This window comes from Mustela nivalis (assembly GCF_964662115.1).
Source record: "Mustela nivalis genome assembly, chromosome: 7".
Classification (NCBI taxonomy): Eukaryota; Metazoa; Chordata; class Mammalia; order Carnivora; family Mustelidae; genus Mustela; species Mustela nivalis.
The window spans coordinates 147,132,084-147,149,398 of NC_139026.1; the positions used below are offsets into that span (position 1 = coordinate 147,132,084).

General features: G+C 52.7%; 1 protein-coding gene across 23 annotated transcripts in view; it reads right to left on the reverse strand.

Annotated features, from left to right (window-relative positions):
- Positions 1-4,550: 4,550 nt before the first annotated feature.
- The window catches only part of ZMYND11 (zinc finger MYND-type containing 11), a 114,324-nt gene continuing 101,559 nt past the window's right edge, over positions 4,551-17,315 (reverse strand). For all 23 annotated transcript variants that reach the window (XM_082739813.1, XM_082739808.1, XM_082739807.1 and 20 more), the window contains 7 exons: positions 15,940-16,017; positions 14,991-15,109; positions 10,523-10,730; positions 10,107-10,175; positions 9,269-9,541; positions 8,884-9,069; positions 4,551-6,482 (listed from right to left, as the gene is read on the reverse strand). In XM_082739813.1, coding sequence (XP_082595939.1) covers positions 6,360-6,482; positions 8,884-9,069; positions 9,269-9,541; positions 10,107-10,175; positions 10,523-10,730; positions 14,991-15,109; positions 15,940-16,017 — 1,056 coding nt within the window. In that variant the 3' untranslated portion in view covers positions 4,551-6,359. The remainder of the gene's footprint in view (positions 6,483-8,883; positions 9,070-9,268; positions 9,542-10,106; positions 10,176-10,522; positions 10,731-14,990; positions 15,110-15,939; positions 16,018-17,315) is intronic.

Below are 17,315 nucleotides of genomic sequence, written 5' to 3' on the forward strand. Positions count from 1 at the left end.
GGCTCACGGAAGGTGTCTCCTGGACCCAGCGGTCCGCTGTCAGCCGACGCGCTGTGCTCGGATACAACAGCTTCACATGGTCTCTGCCCTGTGAATTACTTTGTCATCCATCACCTCTTTTTATCGTATGTATTCAGTGACAAATTACAGTAACTATAATTAGTTTTAATATTCCTTTCCTTTTTGCCTTTTTTTATAAATGGCTAAAACAGCATCCTATTCCAGAATTAGAGGATTTTTTTTTTTTTAGGTCTGACTGTGTATTTTCTTATATTTTTATGTTGTAAGTTGTGTCTTTTCACTTCAGCTTGAAGAAATCCTTCCAGCATTTCTTGGAAGGCGGGTCGAGTGGGGACGAACGCCCTCTGCTCCTGTTCACGAGGACCTTTATTTCTCTTTCCTATCTGAAGGGTGACTTCGCCAGCAGAAGTCTAGGCCAGCAGGTTTTCTTTCAACACCTTGTGTCCTCACACTCTCTCCTTTCTGGCCTGTAGGGTTTCTGCGGAGATGTCCACGGAGCGCCTACGAACGGTTCCTTTCTGGGTGATCATCTTTGTTGCCCCCGTAGCTGCTTTTAGAATTCGTTCTTTATGTTACATTTTTGACAGTTTCATTATAGTGTCTTGAAAATGTTCTTTTTGCAAGGAGGTATGAGGGTGCTCTATTACCCTCATGAACTCGTTAGTCCAGTGCGCTCCCTGGGCTGGGGAGGTTGTCTGACGTCCTAACTTCACACAAGTTTCCTGCCCCTTTCTCCCTTCGACTAGAACCCACTGCTAATACTTGTTCTTCTGACTGGATCCCAGAGTGCACAAGGGTTTTCTTTGGTCTTTTTCATTGCTTTGTTCTGCACTGACTGGGTTGAGCATCCCAGGCCCGGATTCGTTCATTCTGAATCCGTTTGCGCTGCTGCAGACGAGCTCTGTGCCTTTTTCGTTTCGTGGGTGTTTTTCAGTGCCACAATTTCTACTTGGTTCTTTTTTGGTGATTTTTATCTCCTTGGTAAATATCTTATTTTGAACTTGTATTTTTTTTTTTTTATTGAATTGTTTTCCTGTAGCTCTTTGAGTTTCTTCAAAATAGCTACTTTTTATTTCTTTATTACCTAGGTCACAAAACCCATGCTTTTAAGCTGGGTTACCAGGGAATTATCTTTTGATGGTAATGTTTCCTGGATTTTTTTCATGTTCCTTGTATTTTTTGCACTGTTGTCCTTGCATTTAAAGAAGCAGACACCTCCTTTGGTCTTCGCCAGTCGCCTCAGTATCCGAGCTGCGGCGCTTACTAGGAGGCTCACCTCTACCTTTGGATGGAGCCTCTTTCAGCCTTCTTGTTCCCGGGGCAGAATTGTTAAGCTTATGTCTTCTGTGGTTCTTAAAATTCGGTTGACTGGCTCCTGGAAACCTCTCTCCTGTCTTCCCAAAGGTAGTGCCATGTTTGTGGTTTCTCCCTTGTCCCTGATCCTGGGTCTTTTCTGACCTCAGAGCCTGCTCTGACCGCTGCACCAGAAGCAAAGGAGCAGCTGTGGAGCCGGGGTTGTGTGGGTTCTGCTCCGGGGCACGGGGGTGTCCTGGCCTGGTGCGGAGGCTGCCGGAGGGGGCTCCTGAGGGTTGCCGGGGGACCCGTTCCCGAGCGCGGCCGTCCGGAGCTCTGCCTGCTCGCCGGCCTCCGGTGCGTGTCTCCGCGTCCTTCTCCCTGCCAGCCACGGGCGTCCACGTGGGGACCTCTTGGGCGGTCTCCTGGCCACCTTGCCGCACAGAGGTCACTGCAGCTGCCATCAGGCCTGCGTGGTCTTTCCTTGAGCGTGCAGAGAACCAGACCGCTTTCAGGGTTCCCAGATTTCTGCGGGGTGTCTGTTTTCTGTGGGTATCTGCTCAGGCTGACACTCTCCGGGGGTTCTGGGGATTGTGGCGAGCAGCGATGGGGCTGGTTCTTGGCTGCACCGGCTGCACAGCGCACGGGGAGGTGCGCCGCCTGTCGCATAATGCTCAGGGGGACCGGCCTCTTCTGGGTCCTGGGCATGTGCTGCTCGACCCCATAGCAAGCAGACGGGCACCCTAGTTGCTGGCTAAAGGCCGGTTCGATGAGGACCATCTTACCCTCCACCGGGTTGACGGCAGTCTAGTGCGCTCTTCTTGTCCTGAACGGAACTTCCCGCATGTTTTTCTTTTCCCCGTTCATTAACCAGCCTCTCGAGTGGTGTTCTCGGACCGTGTCGCCCCAGCCCCGATCTGCAGCCACCTTCACTCGTCTCCGGCGCCACGAGCGCCCCCTCCGGCAGTCCTTCGGCCTCCCTAACCGCGGCGGACCCCGTTCTCTCCACGACCCTTAACCCTGTCGACCTCTTTAGCAGAGTGTTTTCCTAACTCTTCCTGATTTAAAAGTCATATGCACCGTAGAAGTAAAAAGGAGAAAGGGGAGTCCTCCCCAAATCGATTCTGGGTCTTCTGGAATGCCGTTCTTGCTAGCTACCTCCTGCTCACCTTTCAGAGTTCAGCTCGTAGATCAGACTGGTCGGCCTGCCCTAGTTCTTCTCCTGCCTACGCTCTGCGCTTTCTCGGTACCTTTCATCTCGTACTGTTTCCTCCCTCACGTAAGTCTGGTTTGTAAGCAGATGCTGGACGTAGCCGATGCCCTCACTAGATCATGAACCGTACAGGGACAAGTAATGTCTGTCCTGCTCGTGACTAGATCCCTGGCATCTGACTTCTGAACTCCGCGGTGACCTTTGTGCACCTCCAGCGACACTCGGCCCTGTTCCTGGAAGACCGGGCCTACGGTCATTGCAAGACTTACACGAAGCCACTCACAGCCCTCACGGGGCTGATGCTAGCAACGCGGTGCTCCACCCTGAGCAGCTCGGGGCCTCTGCTTCCCTCCAGTGGGAGATGAAGACGTTGGACTGGATCCAGGTTTTCGCTCTGTCATAGCAGCCCGTAGACCTCGGGATCCCTGGCCGGGGCTGCCCCATTAAAATGTCACGCTCTACACCTCAGACTCTGAAACAGGAGAGTCCCCTCGGCTCAAACTCTGGCAGGAACGGATGGTTTTCTTGTCAGCTGCCGGCTGTGGAGGAGGCGCCCGCACATCCGTGGGTGTCGTCAGCCCCGGCCTCCAGAAAGGCGGGGACGCAGCATCACCTGCTCAGACAAAGGTCTTCGAGACCTTTGCCAGCCGCACATGAAGGAAACGTGCCGACCCCGATGGAGACGGCTGAAAGCCTAAAACTGGATTTTGAAGACTTAGTGCAAACAAGCATGATAAATAGCTCATTAACTGATATATTAAATATTGAAATATTCTGGCAGATTAGATTAAGATGTATACGTTGAGTGCCACCTGCTCCTTCTAATACGGCGACTAGGAAATTTAAAATTACCTGCGTGCCCGCATTGAAGGGTCTCCTCTGACAGCATTCTGTGCATTTAGCGCGTTTAGCCCTCCCGCACCCTGCCGTGATCCCTGGCCAACAGTATCCGCGTCACTCGGAAGGTTGAGAAATGGCGGAGCACCAGCTCCTCCGACCCCAGACGTCCCAGCTCAGACCCTGCGTTTTAGTTGGGTTCCCAGGTGATCTGCGTACACGAGTCTGAGAAGGTCTGATGTAAGTCACAGTCATGAGACCCCGACGGCCTCCCTGCCCAAGCCCCTGGATCAGGGGCTTTAGTACATACTCTGGAATGATTTTACACCTGAGGGACCTCGAGGGACCTGGACCCTTCTAGGGTGTGGGGAGCCTCTAGATGGGCCGGAGGAATCTCTAAAATACTAAAATTTTATGCAGCTTATTTGTGAATGTAGGTGGCTTTTCATGAAAGAACCACCGTGTGTCGCCAGCACTTGGGACGTGCTGAGCAGGGCAGAAGCTGGGGTGAGCCCAGCAGCGTCCCCGCGAGCTCTCCTGCGACCCTGACGGTCACAGTCGACAACCAAGTGCCGAGGCACGGATGCGGCCTAAGCCATGCACTGCCTGACCGTCTGGAGGGTGACGCCAGCCTTTGCGGACATCGGTGTCGCGGGACGGGTTTGATACAAGATGTGGCCGTGTTCAGCCTAGCATAAGGGGTGAGAACATGGGTTTTGAAGTCAGACCTAAATTTTTCAAGAAACAATGAAAGTACTTTCAGTGTTTTTCAGGACTGATGAAAGCTTAAATGTTTAAGTGAACAATGAAGACCTGCCTCCACGGAGAGCCAGTGGCCCACGGGTAAAGCGACAGCACAGGGTCACCACGGGACCCGGCCGTGTTTGTTTGCTGGTTTCACCCATTCCCCTCTAGCAAACCAATTTATTAAAGTCAGTTTTTTTAAATACATTTATTAACCAATGTTAACACATTAAATGAATCTATATATTGCTAGTCAGAGCAGCTTACAAAATGCCAGAATGCGTCGTAGAACCGGACAGCCACAATGAGTAATTACAATGTGCGTAGTGGCTAAGCTCAACACCTTGATATAGCTTTATGATTCGCAGAAAATTTTTATAATGATTCCTAAAACAATCAGTTGTAATTTTACCTAAAACTTTTACAAAACCAGGCCACAATCTCTTTTTTTTAATTTTGTTTTTTTTTTTTTTTTTAACACACAGTTTTCACACTGTAGTAACTTGGAAATGTGCAACCGTGTCAACGGAGACAAAAAAGCCAAAGGAACACGAATCTTACTTTCATGCAGCTATCAGTTAAATAGTACATACTCTGGAATGATTTTACACCAAAAATATTTCCACAATAACTTGCTCTCATAGGGGTGGATCGAAGTTTTAAAACTTGAAAAACAATCAGAGAAGGTAAGCGTTCTCGGTTACAAGGTGTCCGTCAGACCACGGCCCCCGGCGACGCCGACAGTCACACAGCGATGGGCGGGCGCGGCGGCCTGTTGATGGACCCGCGTTGGCGCCCGGACGGCATCGGGCCCGGGTGGAGGGTTTCACAGAAGACTTCGTTACCTTTCCATCTTTAGAGTGACCCTGACAAACCTGGAGAAAACTTTTTAAAAGGTTTTCCTCCTGATTCTTTCACTTCCATGGTGTGTAATTGCTTTAATAAATATCAAAGGACTAAATAAATATTTACAAATTATTTCTCTAACCTTTAAAAATAACTAAATGATAAATGGGAATTTGACTTGGTCTAAGATCAGTCGTTGAAAAAACAAACGGTGAGATTTTTCTTTTTAAAAAAAGTAATTTAAGTTTTCCTGGCTGAATTTTATATATCTATGTATAAAAAAATCCTTATTCAACTATCGATCCATTCCTATTGGTAATGCTTCTTAATCCAGACATTCCGCAAAATACAGACTTTTTACAAATCACGGCATCTTTAATACAAGAAAATTAACATGCATTATTCTTCATTCTGTGTACAGTGGTGGAGTTCATTAGTGGGCAGCGACCCATTACCACAAACATAACGGCCTCTGTGAACCCAAGTGCCCTCTTCCCCTTCAGTGCTACTTCACAATGTACGCGGTGACGCCAGATAACAGGCCGTCAGATGAGACCCGGGGAAGGAGGGGGCATTAAGGAAATCTGTACGCCTCTTCTGAATTCCATGGGTGGAGAAAGGTAGTTTTTGGCTTTTTATTTTTTATCTCGTTACAAGCACTCATGTTAGGACAAAGATGAAATGTGCAAACTTTAAAATTTAAATATTCATTTTCTCTAAGATCCAGCTCAGTAAAAGATTACCCCAGTTCCCTGCAATTTTAAACTACAAGATCAAAGCTAATAATTTGTTATAAAAGTTATATATTGAAAAGAAATAATGAAAAACACAATTGGGAAATATTTAAGAAAAAATACGCAGGACTAGCACCTGCCGTGTCAACCCTGTTCCCTAAATTCAGTCATACACCCACTGGCATAACCAACAGATAATGCCTTTAAACAGGAAATTAAGCTGAACAAAACCAGCTCAACAAGGTTAAGAAATAAATTTCACATCAAGGTAGTATGTTTTATTTCTGAAACAGTTCTGCACTTCTTACATTCAGATCTATTTTAGATGTGTCTCTGTTTCACTCGCTTGTATTCACCTGTTGTTTTGTAAAGATCTGTTGTTTAAAGGTTAAAATCTCTGTAAAACCTAAAAATGTTTTAAAATTTGCTGAAAATGCAACAAATTCTCAATTAAAATTTATTTAAAATGATACCCTCCACTGATGTTACTTTGACCCCCTGAAAAACTCCGGAGGAGCGTTAACAAAAGATTTAAACTACTGTGCAAAATTTCTTCACGAAAAGTGTTTAAAGGCTGGTGCAAAATGGGAAGCAAACTCTAAACAATTTTGGCTTCTCGGAAACAAAAACCGCTGTGTCTGAGGAGGTGCGCGCCGGCGCCCGGGGCGCCCTCATCTCTTCCGGCGGCAGGTGCGCTTGTGCTCCGCGTGCCAGTGCTCCTGCTGGCACTTGATGGAGCAGTAGGACGTGTTCCAGCAGCAGTGGTACATGGCCTCCTCCTCACAGTTGTAGCACTGCAGGGAGAAAGAGGGCCCTGGTTAGACCGGCAGCCTCGGAAGCGCCGCTCGCATGCACCGGCGCAGCTCGACCGGCAAGCACGGCCCGCGAGGAGACCCACTGTGTTGTGCAGCGGGCCGGACGGCAGGCGACAGGGAGGCTGCGTGGGCCGCGGTGCTGGGTCCGTCCCCGGCAAGTGTGGGCACCCCCGGCACACGGACTCCTCACCTCTACTGCTCACGGCCAGCAGCGCACGCATCTAGAGAGGGTTCCGGAAGGACGGCAGGGCGGGAAGCACCAGGCATCTTGCCCCGCGTGGGCAACTCCAGGAACTATTCTGGAGAACTAGAGTCTTCTGCAGGCTGCCAAGCTCCCGGGGAAGTTGATGAATTTTGGTCTATTTGGGCTCTTAGCACAGTAGCAAGTGTCTCCCACTGCCCGATGCCCAGGGCAGCTGTGCCTACTACGCTCGGCGGGCTGCACATAAGTGGCGGCTCAGGAAAGACCTGACAAAGCCTCGGCTCACGCCTCAGACTGAGTCTCAGCACAAAGAGCCTACGACAAAAATGGGCAAACCCGAAAAGGGGGAGAAGAACGAGTTCTAGAGTCACCCCACAATTAGACTCAAGTGTCCAGTGTGCAGCCTCACAAAATGATGAAATAGTGGCATTCAAAGAAAAATAACACTGTCCCTGAAAAGGGCCCAACAGCAGAGGTTATTAAAGACCTTTAATAGCAGTTTTAAAGATGCTCAAAGAACTAGAGAGAGATGTGGAGAAAGTCAGTGACGTGTGAACACAGTGGACATTCCATTAAAAAGCAACCAGAAAGAAAATCTGCAGCCGAGAAGTCCATCGGCTAAAGCACTGGTTCTCTGCAGGCAAATCTGAGCAGCAGACGGGATGGGAGAAAAGTCAGCAGAACCCGAGGGATGGCGGGACACTGTCCACTGTACCGGATACACGGTCTGGGACGGTCACGGAAGGACAGAGGACAGAGTAGCGATTGCGCGAGGAGGTCATGGCTGTGAACCTCTCAATCTAAACACCCAAGACGCTCAAGGAACTGCACGTCAGAGTCAATGAGACGCATCTAGACACGTTATTTCCCAACTTCCGAAAGCCCAGGTTACCAGAAATCCGGGAAGCCTACAAGGGAAATGGCCACGCACAGGAGATCACGGGGTGTCACTGCCAGCCTTGTCGTCAGAAACTCCGGAGGCAGAAGGCAGGTGCCACCGATGCGGAATCCGAGATTCAGCAGAACCGTCCTTCTAAACGTGACGGATAAATTCTGAAATTCCCAGATACCCCAAAGCTGAGGGACCCTGTGGCTTGTCCTGTAAGAAATGCTCGGGGGAGCTGTGCGTGGAGAAGCACTTGAGCACCAGCCAGCACCTCCGCGGTGTGAAGAGAAACGCTCAAGATTCCGGCAGAGACGAAACCGAGAGAGAACCTGGGAAAGCCAGCCCTCCTGAGCTCTCCGGTCTCCGCTCAACTGACCGAGGGGACTCGAATTACTAACATCAGAAACGAATGTGGGAGCTTACGACTGAGTCCACAGAAATACGAAGGACTTTAAGAAAGTAACTACTAACTACTCCATGTCAGAAAACCGAAGAAACTAGATAATGGACAAACTCCCGGAAGAATAAAACGTACCGAGACTAACTCAAATTTAAGCATATTGAATGACAAAAATCTCAATAAAAAGAGCCCTAGACTTGCTCGTTATTCTAGTAAATCCCAGCCTATAGTTAAACCAGGACTAACAGCAAGCCTTCCCAAACTTTCCCCAAACGCTGTAGTATTGGAAGCAGCTCCTACCTCACCCTGTGAGTCCAGCATAACCCGACAAAAGGCAACACACCCTTCGTGATAAAAACCACTCAACGAAATAGGAACAGAAGGAAACTGCCGCGTACGAAGAACCCGGAGCAAACATCACACTCTGTGAAAACCTGGAAGTTTTTCCTTTAAAATCAGGAATGAGGCACGAACACACTTTTGCCACTTGTATTGAGCAAAGAATAAAATACGTAGGAATGAAGGTGACCACGGAGGGGGAAGCCTGCACCACTCCAGACACGGACAAATGGAAACCCGCCCCACGTGCGTGGGCCGGAGGACGTCCTACTGCTACGACGTCACGGGACCGAGGCCATCCACGCTCCAGTGCCCTCCCCATCAGAAGCACACGATACGGCTTTCAGATGCAGAAAACCCATCCCGAAAGTCGCGTGGACTGTCCACGGACCCAAAGAGCCAAAATGACCCCGAAGAAGAACCGACCTTCGTCTCGTGCCGGGATGAACCCCCCGACCGCACAAGGGCTGTCAGCGGGTTTCCCCACGGCATTTCCGCGTCCGCACGCGGCGCACGTCCACGACGCGGACCGCGAGGCCACGCGGCTGCTTACCCACTGCTTCTTCTTGGTCTGCGAGATGAGCTGTTTGTGCTGCGTCGCCAGCTTCTTGATTTCCTCCACGAACTCCTCCTTACACTTCTCCTTCACCTGCTTACACTTCCTGTCCATCTCGCCCTGCATGTTGGCCACCGCTTTACTGACCGCCTGCCGCTTCTCCTCCTCCATCTCGGAGCGCAGCTAGGACGAGAGCGGCAGCCGGTGACCGGCCCGCCCAGAGCCCGCGCCCGGGGTCTGCGGAGCCAGGGGTCCTCCCCGCTCGGCTCCCAGGGGCCCGAGGGCACGCAGGGTTCCAGGACCAGGTTCCCACGCTCCCGCCGGGAGGGGCCGCCCCCGGGACACGGCCCCCGCCGTGCGCAGCCCACGGAGGCCGCTTTACCTTCTCCAGAGCTTCCCGCACGACCCTCTCGGTCTCCCGCTTGTGGTCAGACTTCATGCGGTCCTTGAAGTCGTTGAAGATCTTGGTGTACTTGTCGTGGCACACGCTCTGGCACAGCCCGTCGCCGCTGGTCTGCGTGCTTCGGTGCAGCATACGTGGGGAGGAGGCACTTAACTTCTTGGTCTGAGTGGACACGGACACCTTTTCGATCGGCTGAGGCATCGTGGGGATCTCCTGGCTGGAACTCACGGCTTCCGTCTCCGGCTCTGGCTCCTGCAGGACAAGGACAGTGCACGTGGGACAGGCCGCCCGCCGGACCAAGAGCAAGGCCGGTCAGACTAGCACGGCGGTGTCGTCAGGACGGTAAACTCTGTGCTTTACCACAGCCAACCCAATGAAAACCCCCAAAACTTCTAAGCAATCAACAGCCAAGATAATTCCAAACAGAAACTGTAGAACTCTGTGGCAAACACACACTACGGTCTTTTCTCCTCAGACTAAATAAAGCTGTGCTGTAAGATATAAAGCCATGACCAGCTCAGAGTCACTGCTACGGACCAGGTTCATTAACAGACACCCCAGTGTTCCGAACCACAGACTCATCCTGAGAGTCCGAGCTTGGACTCCCTCAGGTTCTGAACGCCGACACAAGGGAGGGCTGGGGCCGGACAGATGTGGCCTGTGCCGCGCACGAGCTCTTCCCGGGACACGGGCGGGCAGGCGGCAGGCTCCCTGACAGCGGTGTCCGTGAGCGCCGCGGGGGCGCACTGTCGTGACCGAGGCGTGGGAGGCGTTTTCTGGGGCCGTGCCGCCCACACAGCGCAGCGCGGCCACTTACTTCCTTCTTGGGTTCCACACTTTGATTGCGTCGTCCCTTCTTTGCTCTCGGTTCCTGTGTGACCTTCAGCTGTGGGCATGAAAGAGGGACAGCCTGTTACTCCAGACAGCACGACTCCCTGGTCGCGGGCCCACAGGGGAGACGCGAGTCACGGCTCCCGGGCGCACTCCGCTCCCTCCGACCCCGCGGCTCCCGCACCCGGAGCTCCCCGGTGGGGGTGGGAATGCCGGGCTCCTGCACTGGCCGGGTCGCTGGCTGCATTGGGCCGGGGGCTGCAGGCGACCCGGCAGGGCCGACGCCTCTGGCTGAGCGCTCGGCGGGCGTCTGTGCGGCAGGCAGGAGCGCCGCGGGGAGGGCAGCATGACCGTGCGCGCGTCCCCCGCGATCGACAGGCCGCCGCCCGCGGGGACCCCCACCTGCTCGTTACTGGTGGAGGAGATGCTGGACTCCGCCTCCTCCTCCCCCCGGTCCTCACTCTTGGACTTCCAGAACCGTCCCTCGCGGAGGAAGCGCTGGTGCAGCTCCAGCTCGTCACAGGCCCGCTTCCAGCCCATGCTGCGCTTCACGTGCAGCCGGTGCACGTTCACGGTGATGTCCTGGATGTTCTCCGACGGGATCCAGGCCCTGCGAGGAGCACCAGAGCGCGGTTAGAAACTTCTGGAATGCCCCTACTCTCCACCCGTGCAAAGCAGGCCCCGGGGCGGCTGCACACCCTGCAGCCGTGGGTGAGACCCGCTGTCTGGGCGGACGACGCGCGCCCGGCACCGCCCCGGCTTCCCTCAGCCAGGCCGGCGGCCGCAGCTCCTGCCCAGCATGGAAGGCGCCCACAGCGGCTCGGGCAGACGAGAGCCGCAGGCCGTGAGCCCGCACGCACCGCACACACGACGCGAGGGCGTCCGAGCCCGGCTCCCTGCCACGCGGCGCTTCCAGCACATCCGCACTGACCTCCAGGTCATCACTGACGCAGCAGCGTTCAGCCGCGGACTGATAAGAAAATAAGCGTCTCTGAATGATGTTCATACTGACCCAAAGTTACCGGACACACAAAACCATGCGCAGTTCCGGGAAGAGGCGAGAACTCAGGAACAGCTTCCTGGGCGCTCACACCGCGACTGCACGTCCCCGTGTGCCCACGAAGGCACCACACACGCTGCAGGATGAGTGCGTCCTGAGCAGGCAATCCTGCTGCATCTGCGGACAGAGCTGCTGTGCAGACGGGCGAGGGAAGCCATTACCACGGGGCAGGACCGAGCGGCACCGGCACACGCGGAGCCTCAGTCCGGAAGGGACCGTGTCCCAGCTGAGAAGCGATGTGCGATGTGTGGCCAAGGGAACACGTGTGCCACAGCGGGGGAGCCGTTCCCAGCAGAGGGGATGGCACGCGTGAGACGGACCACGGCAAGGTGCCCGAGACTCTCTGGAGCCTCCAGTCCAAGTGTGCAAGTGGCACCTCAAACACACAGATCTGCACTTCACGTCTTCTGCGTCACTGCACACGGTCAGCTGCCCCTGCTGGCCAGCGGCGACGGGGGGCCCCAGCCTGAGGACTGAAGAGACTGAGGGAGTCACGGCACGTGGGCCTCAGCCACGAGTGCAGACTCCCGCGTTGCAGCACAAGCCCTGCGCTCTGCGGTGTCAACACGTGGTCCTGACGTCCCAGGCCGGCGGCTGGACCCGTGGGACCGGAGCGGCCATGGCTACATCCGAACGCACCCCGCCCATGGCGTCCCCCGGATGGACGCGCTCCATTAGCCACCCATGCAGCGGACGGCAGCTACGACCAGCTCTCCTACGAGGAGCAGAGGAGACGGGGCTTGTGGGGGAGCGGCTGCCCTTACTCTTGAGGTCAGCAGCGCTGCCTGGGCATGTGGCACGCGCCAGGCAGTAACACACGGTCACCTCCTACAGGCCGTGCTCCTGAGACAGATCTCCGCGGCTGGCCGTGGGGACGGCCTGGGTGCACCTGTGACCGATCAGGGTAATTGTCAACTTCAGTCACATCTGTTTATCCCTTGGACATAATCAGATGGATTCACATCTGCTCTTAACACCAGACGTAACTGCCTCCGTGCGGTTCACACGGGCATTCCTGTTCTCTCGGAAACCCTCCGTGACTGGGCTCCGCTACTGAAGAGGACCGTGGGTTATGCGACGCTACAAAAAACGCCCTGCGACGTACGGTGAGTCTAAAACAAGAGAACCTGAGTTGGTGGGATCTGCGCATCTGTCGATCCTCAACACTCTGAACATACTCACTCCCCGACGGCTCCGTGGTCTGTTGGCAAATGAGCTCAAAATCACGTGCTTCCCCTGCCCGTGACTCCCCGCAGGCTCCCGGCACCCGCAGCGGAGAGGCAGCCCTGCTGGCGTACCCAGACCTGGCCCGCCCCTTCTCCCTGGGGAAGGCCCCTGCAGATCCCGGAAGCAGCACGCTCCCACGGAGCCTTCCCTCCCGGAGGAAGACCACTTGCTCGGGGTCTGGGGAGGGGCCGTGCGTCCTGTACTGAGGTCACAGAAGGGACGAGTCCAAGACCATTTATCTGTGTAGGATTTTCTCTCCCACCAGAACGGACAGGACGAGCTGGCGGAAGTATTTATTGGCAGTGACGCTGGTGAGAGCGCAACGTATTCAGGACCACTGAGATGGTCACTTAAAAGTGGTCACTGTCAGAAAGACACGGACGAGAACCCACGATCGAGGCCTTTACCAGCCGCCACCTCTGCGTGTGTAAACACGCTGCTTCACGAGAACTGGTGATCAGTACCGCATCAGGTCATTTTTTGATAAGTCGAGTATTCTAATAAGATACAGTGTCACTTTTAAGGTACATCCTCATCATTTAAGGATGGCGTTGGGCACCCTGTAAGCAGAAAAGGAATAGGGTTCCGGATCTCCTGTGAGGCCGTGGGTCTTCAAGGGCTGAGCCGTGGGTGGACACGTAGCCCACAGAGTATGTTGTCAGAGTGGCTGTTCTCAGCCAAGGGTCTGGGTGAGTCAGAAGTTAGACATGAATTTCTGACCGTGGAGGGGGGTTGGCAACCCAGCGTCACTCTTGTTTGATGGCTAACTGTATTTTCCACAATAAAGTCCTCGGAGCCCCATCTGTCCAAAATCGTTTCGATTAAATCTTCCAGGAAATAACAAATTCAGGAGGAAAAGTCTGGCAATGTAATGTTACGCTGTGATTCTCTCTTCAGAGTGCAAACAGATTAGCTCACATATTCTTTTAAAATATGATCTGCATAATATACCAGATGACAGAAAAATACCACTCATGGTTGAAGACTGCGTAAGGCTATCTGACCGTGGATGAAAGACTGTAAAAGACACACTAACCAGTTCGAACATTTTACCAAACACCCAAACTCTCGGTTTTACTGTGTCAACAGTACCTGACATCACCCGGATTCCCACGGTAGCGCAGACCTTTAGGACATCCCTGCTGCGCACAACCCACTAAGCACTGACCCTTTTGAGGCGTGTCTTACTGCAGCCCGCGCCGCGGGTGACCAGACAACGGGTCCGCGCTGGCGGCCAGCAGCTGAGCCGGACACGCTCCTCCCTGTCCCTGCTCGCGTGCGCTGCGGCCGCCTGTTCTGGCGGCAGACGGGACACGCCGGGGGGGAGACCAGAGAACAATGAAACCAGCACAGCTCACACTCCCCTCTGCATTACCTGGTCTCCTGCCCCGAGTGACCGTGAAGTGTGCGTCCGTCTGTGAAGGGGCAGACTACGCTTTTGGAAATTCACTGCAGGTTTCTTGCCACGAAACTTTCTTTTTTTGGCTTGTTTGTTTCTTTTTAATTTTTTAAATTCCAGTAAAAATTCCTGCCACTGAACCTCTATTTAAATGAAAACGACGGAGAGGAACGCTGTCCCTTGCCGTGTGGCTTCCCACAGTGGTGACAATGGTGCGAACCCCACGGGTCAGGCCCACAGACGGCCCTGCAGGCTCGCAAAGGCCTTCAGACCATGTCACGGACGTGGCACCTTCCCTGCGGCTGCGGCTGAGAACCTGGTCCGTGTCCGGTCAGCCCCGCTACCGACAGCATCACTCAGAACGACGCTTCTGTCCTCGGTAAATGTTTAGGTCTTAACGTCCCCGTGAAGGAAGCAGCTATGATTTCATAGGGAAGTTCACAGTCTTTGTATGAAATAACGTGCAAAACCAAGTTTACAGTAACAAAACCAGTTCTCACTTGGGGACACACGTGTTCTCGCGTGACACAAAGCCAGCACTTAGGCTTTGGTGTACGTGTCTCCCTCGCAACAGGAGCCTGAAAGTCTAGGTTGGAAACAAGGTCTGGGAGTGACACGTGTGTAATTCGAACACAGCGTCCTGGACCACAGCGTCCACACGGCCCCCAGCTCCCTAGTCACCAACTTCTGTGTGTGGCTCTGAACGGAGCCCAGGGAAGGTGATGGACACCACGTCCTGCCCTCCCAAACCCCTGCCTCACCCTGCTCCCCCCGTCAGGCACGAACCGCGACCATTTCACTTCACAAGCCCAAAAGAAACCAAGACCAAAAAACCCCCAAACAAACCCAGAAGGTAAAAACGACAAAGCCATTAGTAATTTCCTATTCTGGGTAGCAGGTTTCCTGGTTTTATTAACTTTTTCCCCCTGTACTTACGTACCCTATTGAATTTTCAAGAAAAAAGGAAAGACAATTACCCAAAATAAATCAATGCTTAACAAAAGGAAAAAATGGATAACAAAGGGAAAAAAAAGAAAAAAAAAAAAAGTGATGTGTGATTTGTTTCAGAGTAAGTTCAGAGTAAGTTCTGCCGGCTTTTGACAGAGGGGCCCTCCCAACACCACGGCCCACCTGGTGGGCACCCGGAGTTACCGGGCAGTCAGTGACGGACGGGCCATGCTCACCGTTGGTGATGGTGACCGAAGAAGCGGACGTCCACCTGGTTGTCCTCTTTCTGCAGGACTTTGGCCGGCCAGAACCCAAAGCCTTTCATCTTGGCCCAAACGAGTTCATGGTTAGGTATCTGGAAATAAAATGTTTTACTGCATCGCGTTACTTTTAAAGTATTAAATAGAAGCCCAGCACTAATTGTGAACAATCTAGTGAGTACAGTCCATTGTCTTGAAAATGGTTTAACTCCTAAAAACATATAAGTTTTTCTCAGATTGGTTCTGCCTTCAAGAAAAATACCAAAAAATTGCAACCTGCATAAAGCAGCGATACGGAGACTCCGCTCTCCGGACAGACAGGCGTCAGCATGCAGGGGCGAGGCGGTCCCCACGGCCAGCCGAGGCATGTGCGCAACGCGGCAAATGCCCTGTCCTCACTGCCGGGAGCGGCGCCCCAACACCTGGACCCGGTCACGAAGGGGACTGGCAGGCCCGGTGCAGGCTCACCGGCTCAGAGCGACGCCCACGGGCCTGGGAGGCACAGTGAGGTCAGGAAGCAGCCGCGGGCACCCAGGGCCTGGGTGCTGCCCCTCCAGTCCCGGAGAGAGAGACCCTTCCTGAAATCACGTCACCCCAGGGCACAGCACACAGCCACAAACACACACGAAACCTTATACTTCTTGTGAAAGACTGAGGGGAAAGGCAGAAATTCACTCTGTGATAAATATTAAGGGACCCAGAGTTCGTTCTTAAGTTCCTCATTTTAAAGTCCGAGATGGATAATGATGCCAAGTTGTTAACCCTCTGTTTCAGGTTTCATAATCATCAAAACCATATATACTATATACAAAGAAAAATATCTAGGAAGGACTGTAATCCTTGAGCAAACTGGAAATAACTTCCTTAGAATAATACCTCACATACTTAAGAGGTAAAAAACAGAAAATCATAAAATCTCACATACACAAGGATAGCAGAACCAATTGTCAGGACGAGCATTTGACAGATAGAAGCAGTTCTTGCAAAGCTGCAGTTCGTCCAGCTAGAAAAGAAAAGCAACTATTTTAGCCCACATAAACCATGAACATCCAACCCTGTAAAACGTCCATGTACATTAACATTCTCTTACATGCATCGTCAGGCTTGAAGATTCTTTCTAAGTTTAACCATTTCACTTTCCAGTAAACACTGGGAGAGCAGCCCGTTGCGCGTGCACACCAGCTGCGCGTCTGCTCGCGGCTCTCAGCCCGGGCCCCACCAGCTGCGCGTCTGCTCGCGGCTCTCAGCCCGGGCCCCACCAGCTGCGCGTCTGCTCGCGGCTCTCAGCCCGGGCCCCACCAGCTGCGCGTCTGCTCGCGGCTCTCAGCCCGGGCCCCACCAGCTGTGCGTCTGCTCGCGGCTCTCAGCCCGGGCCCCGCGGCCTGCCCCTTTCTGTCCCCAGGACCAGCAACAGCAGCGCGTGCGCAGCCTCGTTCCTCACGCTCTGCATCCGCCCCTGTGGCCTTCCTAACACTCTTCCACGACTTGTAAAGACATGTTTTGTCTGTTTCTTTTTTGAGTTTTTCTTCAGAGTACAGCCCCATGAGCAGAAAGCAGTACCTCGGCCGCCACTTTATCCCTAAAATACTGCACAGCATAGAGCAGACACTCAATAAATATTTGCTAAATAAGAGAAAAAAAAAGGCCAAACTTGAAATCAAGAAAAAAGAGTTTTTATATAGATAAAGACAATTCTGCAAGATTTAGTATGGTTTTCACATGCGTGTATCAAACCAAAAGGACATTTCCCTAATATACATTTCATTTATTGACTGAATAAACTGTGTGCAACAGTTCACTGTATAAACTCTGTTGTTGGGTTTTTTGCCTGTGACATCTATCTCGGAGCTCCAACGTGTATCGTTCATTCAAAGAGGCAACATTTCTGCACAGTGAAGGAAACAGTCAACAAAACGAAAAGGCAACCTAATGAATGGGAGAAGATATCTGCAAATGATATATCCAATAAAGGGTTAAATCCAAAATACGTAAAGAACTACCACACCTAAAAACCAAAAAAAAAAAAAAAAAAAAATCAATTAAAAATGAAGAGTACGAAGTAAACAGACATTTTTCCAAAGATGACACACGGCCAACAGACATGTGAGGAGACGCAATGTCACTGGTGATCGGGGAAATCAGATCAGAACTCCACTGAGCTGTCGTTCACACCTGTCTGAGGCGCGAACCAACAACCAAGGAACAGGATGCAAAGGGGAACCTCGGGCACCGCTGGTGGGAGCAGGCTGGGCGGCCACTGTGGAGAACAGTACAGACGATCCTTAAAAAGTTAAAAACAGA